This window comes from Falco punctatus, assembly GCF_963210335.1.
Source record: "Falco punctatus genome assembly, contig: scaffold_23, whole genome shotgun sequence".
NCBI lineage: Eukaryota > Metazoa > Chordata > Aves > Falconiformes > Falconidae > Falco > Falco punctatus.
In genome coordinates this window covers 2,758,493-2,775,794 of record NW_027660078.1, presented here as the reverse complement: position 1 = coordinate 2,775,794, position 17,302 = coordinate 2,758,493, and the positions used below count along the sequence as shown (strand labels likewise).

The 17,302-nt window shown below is 43.5% G+C and overlaps 1 protein-coding gene across 1 annotated transcript; it reads right to left on the bottom strand.

Moving 5' to 3' along the window:
* Window positions 1-7,416: 7,416 nt before the first annotated feature.
* On the bottom strand, window positions 7,417-12,361 carry LOC308058043 (ankyrin repeat domain-containing protein 26-like). The gene is made up of 4 exons (XM_080412055.1): window positions 12,330-12,361; window positions 10,186-11,139; window positions 9,429-9,541; window positions 7,417-9,012 (listed from the first exon to the last, which is right to left on the bottom strand). The coding sequence occupies exons 2-4, from the start codon at window positions 10,552-10,554 to the stop codon at window positions 8,703-8,705; spliced, it is 792 nt and encodes a 263-aa protein (XP_080268181.1). The 5' UTR covers window positions 10,555-11,139; window positions 12,330-12,361; the 3' UTR covers window positions 7,417-8,702.
* Between the last annotated feature and the right edge of the window lie 4,941 nt (window positions 12,362-17,302).

Genomic DNA, 17,302 nt, shown 5'->3' with positions numbered 1-17,302 from the left:
AGTCTCAGGGTTAAGTCTCAGGGTTAAGTCTCAGGGTTAAGTCTCAGGGTTAAGTCTCAGGGTTAAGTCTCAGGGTTAAGTCTCAGGGTTAAGTCTCAGGGTTAAGTCTCAGGGTTAAGTCTCAGGGTTAAGTCTCAGGGTTAAGTCTCAGGGTTAAGTCTCAGGGTTAAGTATCAAGGTTAAAGCTCAAGGATATGTCTCAGGGCTACGTTTTAGGGCTAAGTCTTAAGGTTAAATCTTAGGTTTAAGTCTCAGTTTTAAGTTTTAGGGATAAGTCTTATGGATAAATTTCACGACTAATTCTCAGGGTTGAGTCTTAAGGTTAAAACTTAACCTTAAGTCTTAGGGTTAAGTCTTACGGTTAAATCTTCATGTTACATCGTAATTTTAAGTCTTAGGGTTAAGTCTAAAGTTTAAATCACAAGTTGAAGTCTTAGGGTTAACTCTTTAGAGTTAAGTCTTGGGGTTAAGTCTTAGGGTTAAGTCTTAAAATTTAAGTCCTAAGGTTAACTCTTAGGGTTAAATCTGTAAGGTCAACACTTAAGGTTAACTCTTAGGGTTAAGTTTAGGGTTAAGTCTTAAGGTTACTTCTTAAAGTTAAATATTAAGGTTAAGTCTTAGGGTTATTTCTTAAGTTTAAGTCTGAGGGTTCTATCTGAGCGTGAATTATTAAGTTGAAGTCTTAGAGTTAATTCTCAGGGTTAAGTCTTAACGTGACTTCTTAAGGTTGAGACTTAGGGTTAAGTTTCAAGGTTAAGTCCGAATGTTACATCTTAAAGTTAAGTCTTAGGGTTAAATCTCAGTGTTAAGTCTCAGGGTATTGTTGCTAGGTAGTGCCTGGCGGCCGGAAGATCTCGCGCTGTACGGAAACACAGGGCCCCCCTCCAGGTAGCCAACAGCTTTTAGTTTATGATGTAAGCAGACGGAAGTGACATTGTAAACCTAGGCTATATAGTGTCACGTCGTTCAGCAATAAATGCCATTTGCCATCCACCACATTGGTGTCTGTGAGCTGATGGACCGCGCGGCCAGGGGTCGGCTGCCGTGCCATTCCTGAACCAGGTCACCGCGTGCCTGTAAAGACAACACAAAGTCATAGTAGTTAGTGGTGTTAGAAGAAACCACTTTCCCTGGTTTCCTGAGTCTTCACAATGACTAGAAGGTCCACAGGACCCTCTGCAACATGTACAAATCAATCAAGAGAAGAAAAAGGTCTTGTTTTCCCCTTCTTCATTCCATCAATGTCTTTGTGATTCTCATCCATGTCTGAGGGAAGAGAAATAGGTGGAAATAAAGCCAACACACTGATTTCTGAAAAAGGAATAATGAAGAGCCAGGCAAAATACACCTCCGAGGACCTTAACTTGCCTCCACTTTTCTCCTTCCCCCCAAACCCCTGGGAAAGGCATCACAGCTGAGTGTCCCAAACCTCCTGAGCAGGTACTTCTCACCTCACTGCACATCTCTTCAGGCGGTAACACACCAGGTGTTCACTTGCAGCAGGCACCTTCTCAACAGTTTTCAGAAAGTGGTGTTGACTTACTACTTATCCACACAGGCTGCTTTAGCACAGAGTAAGCTGGATCCTGTAAGACTCCGTGAAATGATGCTCCGAGTCTGGAGTATCGTACTGTTCTGAAGTTGAGTTCCTAGACACAACTGCTGCGACCACCAAGAACTTTTTGTATATCAGAAGTGGCAAGGAGGGTAAACCAGCCTACTCCTAAAGCTCAAAGTTCCATCATAACAGATTAAATCCATAGACTATCATCTCACAGATGGTTAACTACCACAGAAGCCATTGCATTACAAATACATAAAGCAGAGAAGTCCCCTGCAGCAGTCATTCTTTCACTTGGACAAACTAAAGTTCAAAATATGCGCAGTGTTAGGAAAATGTGAATACATCAGTAAGTTTTAATCAAAACCTAACAGCATAAACAGACAACATTTCCAGTATAAAATACCATCCCAACATTAAACAGTGCTGGCTGCAAACCTTGCCACGTATCTGGCTGCAGAGAAGAGAGACGGACAGATTTTTGATGAAGGAGCTGAAGAAGAAAGAAAAACGGCCTGAAGTTCACAGGTCTTCAGTGAGAAACAAGAACGTGGCCTACATGTAAATGAAGCAAGTAAAAAAGCTAACAACAAAGACTGCTACAAGAGTGCAGAAAGCCAAATCAGAAATGGAACAGAAATTGGAAGATGAAGTAGGAAGCAGACATTTCCCTACCCACATTAAACTGGTTTCACTTATCCACTGATTCACCCTGGTTGCAGAGTTCACTGTTCTTGTCTGTCAAGACACCCATGTTCATTTTCACCAGCCTTTGGCACAGCTGTTAGGATTTAAGCTTGACATTTGTTAAACCTAACAACAGGACTCCAGTCCCAAAACCTCCTTGCAGCACTTGCAGGAGACATTCCTTGCCTTAGTCTATGGACTAAGGGAGCAGGTCTGAAATACTGAATTGCTAGTTGCTATGGTCACTGTCTAATTACATGCACAGAATTTGTCAAGTACTTGTAATTTATTCCACATTACTGAAGCTCTAATACAAATAAAAACCACCAAAAAAACCCAAAGACATTGCATGTGATTGGGATTCTACTGGTTAATAAGCTTGTGCCAATATGAACTTTTTTTGTATTTTTAAAGATCCTTTTGCACTTCAAGGTTATTCATTTCTGTAGCGTATATATTTGATAAAGGGGAAGGGGCTATACTGTAATGGAACACATTTCTTTATGCTTTTTTAAGAATAACACGCTCATTTTTTTGCTGAACTTGTGATATTACCATCTTCAACATGTACGGCTCTATGTGTAATCACTGATAGTCATGCTTAATGTTTAGGAAAACGGTGCAATCTTTCAAGCCTTTAAACACCAAATTCCTTAGTTAAGTCTAAAGGAGAAACTGTGTCCACTTGCTAGTGAAGCACTCCTTCCTCTTGTCAGCATCATTTACCAGGGTTTTTTCCAACAGCTGCAGGACCAATGAATACCATCATTTTGAATAATAGCAGTGTGAACTATTTTCACCTCTTTGCCCCTGAAGCTATTTCAAAGCTTCTGCACAAACGAAATTCACACAAACATCTTCCTCTTCAGAATGGCTGGCATGTTCCCTACTTCCAATAGCCCTTCTCACCTTGAGGAAGCTACCACAAGGAACACCAAATCTGCAGAGAGCTTTGACTAAAAAAAGAAGCCTCAAAGGACTGCCTGAGGCACACTGCAATTTCAGCTTCTTAACTCCCTGTCATTTAGAGCTTCAGTGGCAGAAACATGTGTCATCTCCAGCCAAGGCAGCACTGCGCATCCTGAATTTAAAGGCAAGGCAAATTCTGTAGAAGGGAACCAGGTTAGTGGGAAAACAAAACTGAGGCATAACTGAAGTAAACAGTGAAGTGAAGAAAGGGCTGAGTCAGAGAAATTCTTCTGTTTTGAAACAGTCTGGTGAACAGACAGAATACCAGGCAGCACAACCAGCAAAGCATTTCAAAATAGACTAAAACTATAATCTCTGGTTTCTTCCCTCATGCTCCAGCTTGCCTCCTGAATGGCACGGGACTCCTGCGGAAATGACAGCACAGACTGTGCATCTGGTGATTTTGCATTTGGAAACTGATTGAGATTTGCCACCCATTATTGTATGCAGAGGGATACATGCAGTTTTTCCCTTTTGTTACTTCCTGACTTCAAAGTCTTACGTTCCAATTCAATCCTCTTTTCTCAGATGCATGTTATGCACATGACATACTGCACCCGACTGAGAACAATTAAGCCCGCAGTTCTAAGTGAAATACTCACCTAGTCCTCTAGCAACTACTGCACCTCTGAGAACTCAGTTCCTTTCTTCTGAAGGACTCCAGAGAAGACCAGGTTTTAAGACTTCCCTGAATACACTGAACGTCAGGTGACTTGAGGCTACAAATGGTGCCACTACAATTAGTCTCAGTTGTTCCCTAACTGGTGATTACAGGAAGAAACATCATAAAGAGATGTGCAGCTGGATTTAGTAACAGGGAGGTTATTCTTTTTTTCCTGTTTCTTCCTCAAAAAAAGAAACCACAACTGTTAAACCCTTTTCTTTTAAACTAGGACAGCATACGTCCCGCACTCAAGTGAGAAGTTACATGTCCTGTTCATACCATCCTAGTTTTGAAGCATCCCTTTGTTGGTATTGTACTAAAACAAGTTCCGGTGAAGAAACTGCTAGCATGAACATCAGTGAAGGAGGAAAAGGTGTCTCAAAGAAAGATGTCTGATGGGATTTTGCACTCATCATAAAGTTCGCTGTTTTAAAAAAGGTCATCCACAGAATGGCTTGGGTTGGAAGGGACCTTAAAGATCATCCAGTTCCAACCCCCCTCCCATGGGCAGGGACACCTTCCACTAGACCGGGTTGCTCCAAGCGCCACCCAGCCTGACCTTGAGCACTGCCAGGGATGGGGCATCCGCATTAAATTTTACTGAAGAGCTTCTTTGGCAGCTTCCTATGCCACAGTATTCTTCATCACAGTTTCTCTTGCAAAAGAGAACTTGCAAAAAAAACCTGTTATGCAGTTCATCATTTAGAACTCAGTATTTTTTTGTCTTTGAGCACTTCTGGAAATTTTATAACCCTAATGACCAGAAGTCTTCATTTCTACCACCTAGTTGTATACTGGTTTGATGAGCAATTTGGTTTAGCATATTAGAGCATATGGTTTGGAACTAGAAATGGATTCTAACTTTAGACTGAAAAGCACAACCTTGCTTACAGATACTCTTCAACACTAGTTGAGAACAGTATTTAAAAACGCTTACCTTAGCCACATAGGCTTCAACTCTGTTTCTTGATGGTAACGTATTCACGGTCGGGGTTAGGAAGCTTCCTGCTAGATTTAGAATTCTATTCAGTGCCAGATCGTTGCTAGTATGTCCCAGTTCAGTTGAATACAGAACTGGACCACTGACAGCGCTGCTTGCAATTAAAGGTTTGCTTCTATGGCACTCCCGAAGGAGCTTAGCGTTGGCTTCTGCTCGTCTCTCATTAGCTCTGAAATATTCAGAAGCATACAAAGAATTATCTTTGGTAATAAGACTTCCGCAAAGTTACCCTCCAGGTCTTTGACTATTATTTGACTTCTGAAAGTGGAAGGGATTAAGAGAGTCCAAAAAAAACATCCATAATTTGATCTGAGGTTTTTTGAAGAGCCTATTACGAGGTAACCACACTACCTGCAAGAAGCAGCAAGAGTTAACCAATACTTTGGACTTCTCAGCATTAAGGCCTCAAAGCAGTCTGTGCACACCGTGTGTTTACATAGCTCTTCCTGAAAGGTACATCACCTGCATAAGAACTCTGGGCTACCCTTCCTTTCCCAAAGAAAGCTGAAACCTATGACATGCGGCTAAAATGGAAGCCAAAAGATTTTTGTTGTTCTTCTTCATAGCATCAAATGCCGTTCTCTGAAGGGCCTATCCTTATTCAAGCAGTAAAGGACATGACATTATCTTTTCTGCCATACTTAGAGTAAGAAGAGGAGATTAGAGACTGGCAAAAAGGCTGCCTGGTAAAACAAACTCAACTTCAAAAATATCCTATTAACGCCCATGATCGGTGCTGTTACTGCTGGAACACTGAAGAGAAATGAAGATAGTTCCAAAGAACAGGGGGGACCCTTAAGGTACTTTCATCACAAATATGCTATCTTATGCATAATGCTGACCAGATGTAGAAAAGGTATTTAACGAAGAAAACTGCTTGAGGAAAAAGTAGTATCTTATTATCACCCCAAAAGAGCAGGGACTTACCTTTCCAGGTTTTTTGCTAGGCATCTTCCATTTTTAACTTCTTCCAGATACAGGTCTTTGTACTTTTCCGCTTCTGCCTGTGCGGATTCTTTTTGAAAAATACTGTCTCGTTGGGTATTTTTTATCCTGTCCAATTCACGTTCGAGGTCTCCAATTCTGTGTTCTAGCTGGTTTGTCAGCAAAGCATGACGACTGGCTCTGATTTGTTCTAATCTGTCCTGGGAGGCTGCCTGCATCTGAAGTAGATACACACTTTCAACCACCGCAAAGAAAAAGAGAACTCTCCTCGCCAGTCAATTGCGTGTACCCAATTTCAAGGGCCCAGCTCTATTCAGCGAGGCAACTGTGCCTCCTCACTGCCATCAGCGACCAGGGCAGAACCCTGGAACTACCACACCAAATGATTCTTTTCATTCAGAAAGAACCCCCATCTTAGCACTATTACTCATCAAAGCTACTGATGAAGGAACACTATCTCTGTAGGACAGGGCATAGCATTCCTCAAAGAAATCATGGAGATGCCGCACCCCCAGCCCCCACCCTGCAGCTTTGGTGACTTCTTTTATGAGCGTTGCCCCTTGTGCAATGACTAAGGAAGATGTGTATGGCTGGCTGTGACAACTCTAAGTTGCAATACCCATTCAAGGATAAACAATGACAACAGACCAGTGGACAGTGATACCCCTCCAAGAACTGCAAAATGAAAATCTACCTTGGCAAGTTTTTGATTCAGGGCCTGCAGGCACACTGCACGCACATGAAAGCATCTTGCCCAACCATATTCCCTTCTCCCACTGCCCTTCAGGAAAAACAGAAGTACAGCGTAACACATGGAATCAGGCACCACCCCCCGCCCCTATAAAATGACAACCAAAACAGAAGTCTGTAACAGACACACATAAGAAATTAACTTACCTGCAAAATCAGATTGACTTCTTGCAGTTTTTGTCTTATTTCTTGTTCAGCTCACTCCTCCACCTCTCTTTTGTATTGTTCTATTTGGCTGCGATCCACCGTGTTAGTCTCCATATGGTGTTTGAGATTAGCCACCTCTTCTTTCAGCTGGCTTTTGCTCTTTTCCAGTTTTTCATGGCTCCCACGCATGGTGGACAACTCCTCTCGCAAATCATGATTTTCTGCTTCTAGCTGCATGCCTTTTTTAGACTCTATCTCCAGCTGCTGGGAAAGTTCGTCAACCTGTAGACAGGAAAGGGGAAAAAAACAGGGAACTCAGAGGGATCTAAAATTAGTCAAATCTGTGAAAATTGGTAAAGGAGTTGGCCATCAACACTGTATTTACCATCTGCTGATTCAGTGTTAAAACAAAAGCGAAACCAGGCTCTTCTTTTAAAACAAGAACAGCTTTCACATCATTTCTGACAGCATTCCTCAGGTTCCCATCCTTCCTCAGTTCTGCAGTGGGTCACAGACCAAGAGGTACCAAACCAGCGGCATTACACCCGCAGGGCTAGGCTGAAAAGCACTAGGGCTATTCTTCTGCGAGATGTTCATACGATCATAGGAAATCAAACACACCCATACCCAGTTACATCACAGCCACATTCTGGTTTCATCAGAAAAAAAACCCCATGTATCATGCTTCAGAGGAACTGTCACATGCTGCCACACGGTCAAAGCTTCGTCACAGAACTGACAAGGCAAGAAACGGATACCCTTTCCTTCCATTACGCTAATAGATCTGGAAATAGTGGCTCAGAACACCGCTTTTGCAGCAGTGGTGGCAGAAGACAGTCTCTTTAGGTCAAAGCTACGGTTTGTTTTCAAAAGATTTCCAGGAAATATCAGACTTCCCATAGGTCCCAATGGTCAACTACAGCTTCTATCCCCTTCTTTCCCCCTCCAGAAACATCCATCGTCTATACCTATTAACCATAAAACATGATATCCCATCATCTTTTATTTTTAAAAAAGACGGGGAAACCACCAGAGTCAACACTTGAAAGTCTCTAAAATACGTAGAAACTTTACACTTATTTAAAATTGGCCAAACGTAATTCCATTCCCTGTCATTCAAAATAACTCTTCCAACAGGAACAAAAATATGCTGCTAACCTGTGAACTACAAGTGAGCCACTGTCAAGGCAGTTGACTCGTTCTACAATAATATCTTCTAAAAAGGAGCATAACTTTGAAACACAGCTATCTCAGTAATGAGCGGAGAAGCAGCTAAAAGGTTCCATGCTACCGAACAGCCAGAGCAACCTCAAAAGCATTTGTGGGTCTCCATGACAAGGGAAAGACGGACTGAGTCAGCTACTAGTAAGCAACAAGTTACAGGGTTTTTTCCGCATCACCTCACACTGCATCGTGCCCTGGGAAGCAAAGACACCATTCCGAAAAGCAAACCCCCACCTGCCTCCTGCTCAACTCGTGCCTGAGACAGGCTTCAGGGGGTGACCTTGGGCAAGGCCAACTGCACAGAGTTGTTCCGAGTGACGGTGGCGTTACTCCCCTCTCTTCCGAGAGGGAATGCATCCGTCGGAGCCCGACGATGCTGCCACGGCCTCAAGCTGCAGCCAGGCCTGTGCTGGGCCTTCACTGCTCTCAGCCCTGGCCCTCACCCATGGACGTGACGTCCCAGTAGGACTGCAGACCTGCCCATCCCTATGGACCGGCCTGGTGATCTGCACTCTTGGAGGACTCTGCTTACTGTCCCCAGAACTGTCCCCAGAACTCTTCTGCTCTTCTTGGTGAGGGCCTGTGGGGCTGATCCCTGGCCTGTGTGGTCACAGACCCTGCCAGCCTTGCTGTGGCTCTTGCTTTGCCCTTCTTCTGCAGGACAGCCTACCCCTGATGCGCCCTCGCAGATACTGCTGTGTACGTAACACTTCCATCTTTACCCCTAAGAGCTACATCAGTATTACAGTCGCCTACTACTGTGACCATAGAAGGAACATCAAAACCCAGCCAAATAATTTCAGAAATACAGCCAAGAAAACAAAAGTCAAAGTCAACAACATGAAAAGAAGTACGAAGAAAGAACAGAGGTTCCAAAAGAAAAACCACCACCACCAAAATAACCCAAACAAAGCAAAGCTCACCTTTGCTCTTAATCTGTCAGCTTCATTGACCATTTCAGAATACCCGTTCTTCACTTCTCCCTGCAAATTCAGCTGGGACAGTCCCCCTCTCGCCTCATACACCCTTAGTTTCTTCGTAGCTCTGCTCAGCAGCCTCTTCAACCTGCACAGCAAATTAGTCACAAAAACAATGAAGCAAAGAAACAAAACTGGACTTTTTCACATACTCTCATGTAAACAGCACAGACACGGCTTGCTTCATCTTTAACATGCTTGACACACCAGGAATTACCAGGAAAAACCAGTATTCCTGTGCCACATACGCTTGGAGAGTCCAGATTTCACCTGAAAAGAGGAATGAAAGACTCCCTTTTTGCCCGGAGAACTGCAGGGCAACCTGCATCTGCAGTTGTTTTGGCAGCTATTGAAAACTAGGGGCTGGTGTACAGAAGTACCTTGCAAGAACTAACACGAGGCTGGCATCTGCTCACAGTTAGGTACACCTATTTTTTACATTACAGTTCAATAAAACATGACTTCTACGCAGGGATACCTCTTCACCACGCTAAAAAGCCGTACCTCTTACAGTCTTTCTGCAGATCGAGGTTTCTTTTCATTTCTTGGTCCAGACGTAGTTCAACTGCGTGTTTCAACTCTACCAGCTTCTTCACCTCCTTTCTTTCACTCTCGCACTTTCAAAAGAGAAAAGAAAGATGTATCACACACACAGAGCACAGGAAAAATACCTACGTACCGTCTGTGCATCTGGCGCTCTCCACAGAGAAGCTGCCGGACGTCTCTATCCGTTAGCCACGTTCCACAGAATGCCACGGGACAGAATTCCTGAGGATATTCCATCCCTTCAGGTTTCACATCAAACAGACCAATACGTAACTACAGAAACAGATGCCCTCGCTGAAGCAAAGGCCATCCTCTTCTAGACAAAAAGGTGGAAAAGATGCTGGAGAACACTTTTGGCAGTGCCTCTGCTCACAGTAGGGATTACGTAGGAATGCACTTCATGGGCCAACACTGACCCATCTAAAGCTTTCATGGGATCTTCCACCAACCAGCAGGCAGGGGCTTGTGGAGGAATCTGATCTTTTGGAGTTCTTCAACATTTTATGAACTAAGTAAGAAGAATCACCTTTCTTGATCAAAGCTTAGACTTGGATACCTTTTTTCGGCTCTCTGCTTAGATCTGAGGACTAACATCCCGTTTGCCAAAACCTTCCGCAATTCCGAGAGAAACATAACAAACCAGGTACACTGTAGAAACAAAATAATTTCAAGAACAGACAAACTTTAAATTGTTCTTTCTAAGCATATCCTTTACCTCTCTTTCTACTTTGTCAGTCTCGTATTCGAAGACTTGTTCCCTTAAATCAGTACACTTGGCATTTAAATCCTTGTTTTGCTCTTCTATGAGATAAATTTGCTTTTCCCTATCAGCTCTGAGTTTGTTCAGAGTATCATTAAACCGGTCCTGCACATCATTCACTACTTCTTCTTTCATGATCCTCTTGCTCTGTGTATCTTCCAGCTGCTGACGCAGTAAAGGGTTTTCACTCTGGAGCTGGGCCAATCGCTCCTGCAAGGACTCCTGTTTTATTACAAGTTCGCTTACTGGATCTTTCTCAAGTTGTTGAGCACGATCACATTCCTTTGCCTGAAGCTGGGCTTGACTTAATTCTTTTTGTGCCATTTCTACAAGCAAAGTTTTTTCTCTGAGGGTTTGCTCCAACTGGTGAAGCTCATTTTCTAGCCTATTAGCTTTGCTTTCAGCTTTACACAGCTGCTGAGACAAGCTCTTGTTGGCTTCTTGTGTGTCGGAGAGGTCATGATGGAGCTTGTCTTGCAAGCGATGCCATTCATCACGTTCTCTGTGAAATCTTTGTTCAGCATCCTTTTCTGATGACCGATGACGTTCAAGTTCTTGAACAGCAGCATTCAGGCGGGAATGAAATGATTTGATTTCTGTCTCTAGTCTGTCTTTGCTTTCGTTTGTCTGCTCAAGTCTGGAAGTCAGCACTGCAGATTCTGTCTTTAGTAAGTCCAGCTGTGCATTGTACTGAAGAACCGTTTGTGTTAATGCTTCCTTGTTCAGTTTAAGTTCCTTTTTGAGAGCTTCATTTTTTTCTTTCAAGGTCTTATTTTCCTCTAAAGATTTTCCTTCTTCCTCCTGGTGCCTAAGTCTTACTTGATTGATTTCTAGCCTTAGCACAGCAATCTCATCTTGTAGTAACTGATTCTTGTACAACAGATCCTTTTCTCTCTCAGTGTTGGATTCCTGAATGACAGGGAACATGAATAAAGAGCCAATTGGGAAATGAATCTCCAAAAAAAACTTCAGCAATAAACTGCATTTTAACATTTCTAATACTGAAGCATGACTTCAAGGATGAAGTTTCAGGCAATAAGCTACTCTGTGAACCCACGCACATGTACAATGTACGTACACAACGGAAGTGCAACATATCCTTAAAACCTAAATGAACATCCCAAATACACAATACCCCCTTAAACCTACAACCAAATAATAAAATTATTTAAAACATCTCAAGTGTAAAGCTTTTAAAATGACAGTGCTTTCTTGTATGTGCATGCCTTTATAATATTGCCTTTAAGGTTGAATTAGTTGTGCTACAGATCTGGTAAAAACAAGGCTAGAAAGGGTATTTTCCTTCTCAAATGTCTTCTGAACACTTATCCTTTTGTGTTACTGGAAGTTAGCTATGAAACTCAATCACCCCCGGAATGCAATAGTCCTGTATATTCCCTCTTTATTATATGTTTAACTTTTTTCGACTTAAACACATTCACCCTACATTTATTGGGCAGCACAGCCAAGAACAAACAAGGCTTCCAAGCACTGCACATTCTCAGGAAATTCAGTAAACTCTTTTCAAGATCTCTTTGAATACAGTGTTTATGGTTGCTTTTTCTCCTCCAGTTACTCTAACTCCTACAGAGAGTTGAATTCATTGTTGATATTCGATCATAAAATTTCAGTATGTGGAGGTGGAAAAGAAAGGCATACTTGAAGTAAGTAAGTTCAATAAGGGAATAACTAAAAAAAAAAAAAAAAAAAAAAGCAATGGAAACACAAACACTGTCAAACAACTTTCTTCCTGGTCAACCTTGACATAGGTAGCTAGCTGTCTCATTGCTAGAAACCCTAAAAAGTGATAATAAAATGCCTGTGAAATGACAAATAACAGATAGGTTAAGAAACGGGGTAAATAGTGTGTTCTATTAGTTTCCAACTTGCACAAGTAATTCAGGTACATACAGGAGTGATGCTGCTTTCCAGAACTTTTAAAGACGTAAGAGAAAACAGGAAAGGTATTTACACAGTTAAGTTACACCGGTAAACAGTAAATAAACCATCAAAAAACACGGGAAGTTATATAAGATTTGTTATGACTTTAAAACAAATATGGTGAAATCTGAATTATTCGAAAAAAAATATCTGCTTACCTCTGAATTTTTTCCTATAGATCTTCTTGTCTCTTCTTTAGTTCCATTTGTCTCCCAAGGTGGTTGTTCAAAATTCCTTCTTGAAGGGCTCTGGCCCTCTTTTCCTGAGAGCGCTGTGTCTGTGTTTCATCACGTTCCTCTTCAACCTACAGTAATACAACTGCTTGCATCTCGAGAAAAATCAGAGCTAGCAATACATCTTCCCACTCTCCCCAGAATACCTGAAAAGATTTTTGATTCCCCACAGCTATGATAACCCACCTATAAAGAATAAATTTTAATTTTCTTCTGAAAATTTAAGAAGAAGAAATACAGGATGTTTTGTAGTAATTTCGAAAAAAGTCAGGCTTTGCCTGAAATACAAATGAAACCTAAATTCTGAAAAAGAAAAAAAGGATTAATAAACTGCAAAGACAAAAAAACCCAACAAAACAAAACAACAACAGACCAATTGTGAACCAACTGTTCTCTACTGCCCTCAAAATTTGGCAATAGTTATCCAATGCCTCTTCCATGAACAAAGCACCTCCTTCTCTAGGCATACTGGAATACAAGTGAAAAGAAGCAGAAAAGAAAGTGTTTAATTCATTATTTAATATACCTGTTTCAAGAGCTTTCTCAGTGTTCTTATCTCCATTTCTAAATTCCTTGAGTGTAACTCAAGTTTCTGTTTCTCCTCCCTTTCTTTACAACATTGATCTTCTTTCCTTTGCAGTTTTTCTCTCATTTTCTCACAGAGCACTTCTACTCTGAGTCTCTTTGCTTCTTCTTGTTTCAAAGAACACCTGGGATGTAACAGAGTATTTGAGAAACAAAAGCACTGATACAAAAGTAGATGTTCCACATGATGAACTTGCAGAGACAACTCAAACCATAAAAAAACTTAAATGTTTCCAGATTCCATATTTTTACTGTACTTCTCAACTTTTTAAAGAATTCTAACTTCATTCCATTGTCCACGGTATCAGTTGTACAAAATACGGAAATAAACCATTGATTGATTTACCAGTTTTTTGTAAGGTTACACAGGGAAATGCACACTAGTGTGTACACTTCTGTCATAAAAAAATAAATCCTCTTCATATTAAAGCCATTATGTTGAAAAAGGAGTTTGTAGTCTCATCGGATCAAAGCATCATAAACTTTTACTATGGTTAATATACATTTTCTTAGTATACTGAGCCTACATATTACGGATTCAGTGACCAGAAGTAATACTGGTGAATCAGCACGCCACTTATCTATGGCAACAATTTTTCAGCAAGCCTTCTGTAAGGCTGCCCACAGACAGAACAAGCAGTTTCTGTTTACTCGAGAAGGATGTCAGTGTTCAAAACCAGATTCAGAAATGCATGGGGTTTAAGCTGAATACGATTAAAACCAGGTTTAAAACCTCAGTGGATCTACCTCTGGGAGAAACTACAGCAATTTCATTTTGAAGCTGACTTACAAGGAAAGCCTTATGGAAGGTCAGCTTCTTTACCAACTGAAACAATCAGCAATGAGCACTGACATGGTAAAAAACGGTCCATGGTGTGCCCATGGTACCCAAACAAGAAAGCTGCTTTGTGTTTGATCATTATTTTGACTATTTTTTCCCATATATTCACAACAGTGAACAAGAAAAAAAAAATCAAGTGTCAACGTAAGGGAAGAACTGCCAATTGAAAGCCTGCTTTAGAAATTCTGCAAGACAAGAATCAACCACCACTAAAATTACTTGAAAGACTGACAGAAACATTTGCATTTGAATGGCGTATATTGCAAGGAGAAAGCTTTACATGTAGTTTCTAGTGTAATTTCGCAAAAAGTGTAACTTTTGAAAGTATAAATTTAACGCTGCTTGGAGAATTCACTTAGAATGAAAATACTACTTCTTTATACTTGACAGATGTTTGAGGATTTTGAACACCTGCTGAAGTCAAACCCAGGCCAAGCTGGGACCGGCCTCGTCTTCCTCGTACCCCCCTCCCCCGCGCTGGGAGGCCCAACTCCCCCAGGCCCAGCTCCCGCAGCCTCCCCTCACAGGGCTGGTGCTCCTGCCCCCGGGCCAGCCCGGCATCTCCCTGCCGACCTCACACGGACTGGGCAAGATCTCCTGGGCTGGGCGGCCAAACACCGGGCCCCGGGCTCGAGACACAGCTCAGCAAGCCCTGCGGAGGGGTGGGCACTCACTGCCCCCAGTGCCCTGGCACTGCTGCCCTCCATACAGCCCAGGCCGCTGCGGGCCGCCCCAGCTGCCAGCTCACGGTGGCTCCTGCTGAGCTCGCTCTCTGCCTGGGCCGCTCCCCAGCCACGCCGTCCCACCGGGGATCACCACAAGGAGATCTCCCCTCCCAGGCCAGGGCTCTGCAGTTGTCCTTGCTGAACTGCCTACGGTGCCTGCTGGCCACCCCTGTCTGACGTGATGTCAACAGCGATGAGAAACCTCACGCCTCCGGGTCTAGCTCAGGAGTGTGGGGAAAGGGGCAATCCCAAACTTGACCTTTCCAACAAACAAACAGGTAAGCAAACAAATGCTCTAAGCTCTGGTTTGACTTGCACTGGGTGGAGTTACCAGAAATCCTAGTATTATAGGCCCACTGAAGCTGCAAGGACAAAATGAAAAAAAAAAACCACCACCCAACCATCTCTCAAATCTCTCTTATAAATCTGATTTCCCCATACACACTCTCTTGCTCTTTTCTTGCTAGAAAACAAAGTTAGAACAACATCCAGAAGACTGTACATGGAGCTGGTATCCGGACGTTTTTCCCCTCTCCTTCATAGCATAACTGGCCCACGGGATTCAAAAAACCCAAACCCAAAAGACTGGAAACTTCTCATCCTGTTGCCTGCACCATCAGTGTCTTTCGGAACAAAACCACTGACAAGATAATACATTATCAGACCACAATTTACATACTTAAGGCTTTGGATATCCCTTTTCCATTCTGCTTCTTGGTGAGCCAATACAGATTTCAAATCTTGAGTCTTCTCCGCTCTGAACTGTGACTCCCTCTTTTCATCTCCCAATTCCCTTACTTCTCTTGAGAGCGCTTTATACTGATTTTTCTGACGTTCTATTCTCTGTTCATATTCAAGAAGCATGTTTTGCATTTTCAACAAAGTAGCAGAACCTGGTTTGAGACAGAAAAGACACAAAGCTGCACAAATACTGCCCAATGCTGTTCAATGCTTTGCTGCATTAGGTGCAGGTGGCAGGTCTCGGTAGTGGGAAGGTCCCTGTGAGAAGGAGCCAGGGGTCGTCCCGTGCTGGACATGGACGGTTTCGATGGACCCACCGCAGGGCACAGCTGAGCCTCTCAGCCGTGCTGGCAGCTCCTCAGGAAAAACAAACGTAGGAAAGGGCGAAACCACCACACGGGCAGAGAAGGGGAAAAGCATGTGAAAACCAGCCCCGCAAACGAACACCCAGGTCAGCGAAGGAGGAGGGAGAGGTGCTGCTCCAGGTGCCAGAGCAGAGATTCCCCTGCAGCCCCTGAGAGAACCATGCTGGAGCAGATACCCACAGCGCAGTGCTGCGCAGGACCCCGTGCCAGAGCAGGCGGATCCTTCCCGAAGGACCTGCGACCCATGGAGGGCCCAGGCTGGAGGAGATTTTCCCCAAAGGACTGCAGCCTGGGGGAGGACTCACACTGGAGCAGGGAAAAGGGACGAGGAAGGAGCAGCAGAGAGAAACTGCTACGTCCCGACTGCAGACCGCAGCCTCCCCGTGCTGCCTGGGGAGGTGGCCGGGAAGGAGCGCAGCAGAGCTTGAGCAGGGGGGGTGCCGACGTGTCCTTCTCAGGTTTTGGGTCTTTGTTTCTCACTATCCAAATGTATTTTAATCGGTGGAGTCTGTTTGGCCAGTGACAGTCACTGGGAAGTGACAGCCCTGCCTTCACACTGACCCACAAGCTTTTTCACCCCGTTTTGTCAAGGAGGGGCAGTGGCAGCACTGGGCGGGGAGTTTGGCCTTCGGCCAAGGTTAACACTTGCCTAATGAAATTTTAGCATAGTTTAAGAGCCCTAGTAAGTGATGCTTATGTTTATATAATGCCTTGTGCATATATGCAAGCATCTTGATTTCTGTTATACATTTATTTTTTTATTATTTTTAAGCAAAGCCATTATTTTGCTTTGTCATTAGCTGTTGAGGGGTGTGCTGGTTGTGGCTGGGATAGCGTTAATTTTCTTCACAGTCGCTGGTACGGGGCCAAGTTTTACAGCTGTGCCGCAAACAGGGTTGGTAGCACGGGGATGTGTTCCTTATGGCCCAGCAGCGCTCACACAGAGCCAAGGCCTTTTCTGCTCCTCACCCCACCCCACCAGCCAGCAGGCTGGGGGTACGCAAGGAGCCGGGCCGGGACACAGCTGGGACAGCTGACCCCAGCTGACCCAAGGGATGTGCCATGCCACGCGGCATCATGCTCAGCATATAAAGCTGGGGGAGGACGAAGGAAGGGAGGGACATCCAGAGTGATGGCACTTTGTCTTCCCAAGTATTTGTTATGCGTGATGGAGCCCTGCTGTCCTGGAGATGGCTGAACACCCGCCTGCCCATGGGACGTGCTGGATGAATTCCTTGCTTTGCTTTGCTTGCGTGCGTGGCTTTTGCTATTAAACTGTTTTCATGCCGACCCATGAGTTTTCTCACTTTTCCCTTTCCGATGCTCTCCCCCACCCCACTGGGGTGGAACAAGTGAGTGGCTGTGTGGTGCTTAGGTGTTTAGGTGTGGCTGGGCTTAAACCACATCAGGGGGATATAAAGAAGAAAAAGCTCTTGCTGACTTTTGATGACCGCATTAGAAGGAGCTGAACTGTACTTTGCAAGAAACTGCTTCTCCAGCTCTGACTAGACAGAGAACCAATGATAATGTAAGGCACTTGGCTGATAATACAGGCAACATCTCGGGTCAGGTGACAGTTTCACAGCTTTTGAGGGGGATCTCTAATCATAAAGAGATACTATATCAAATAAACAATACTTA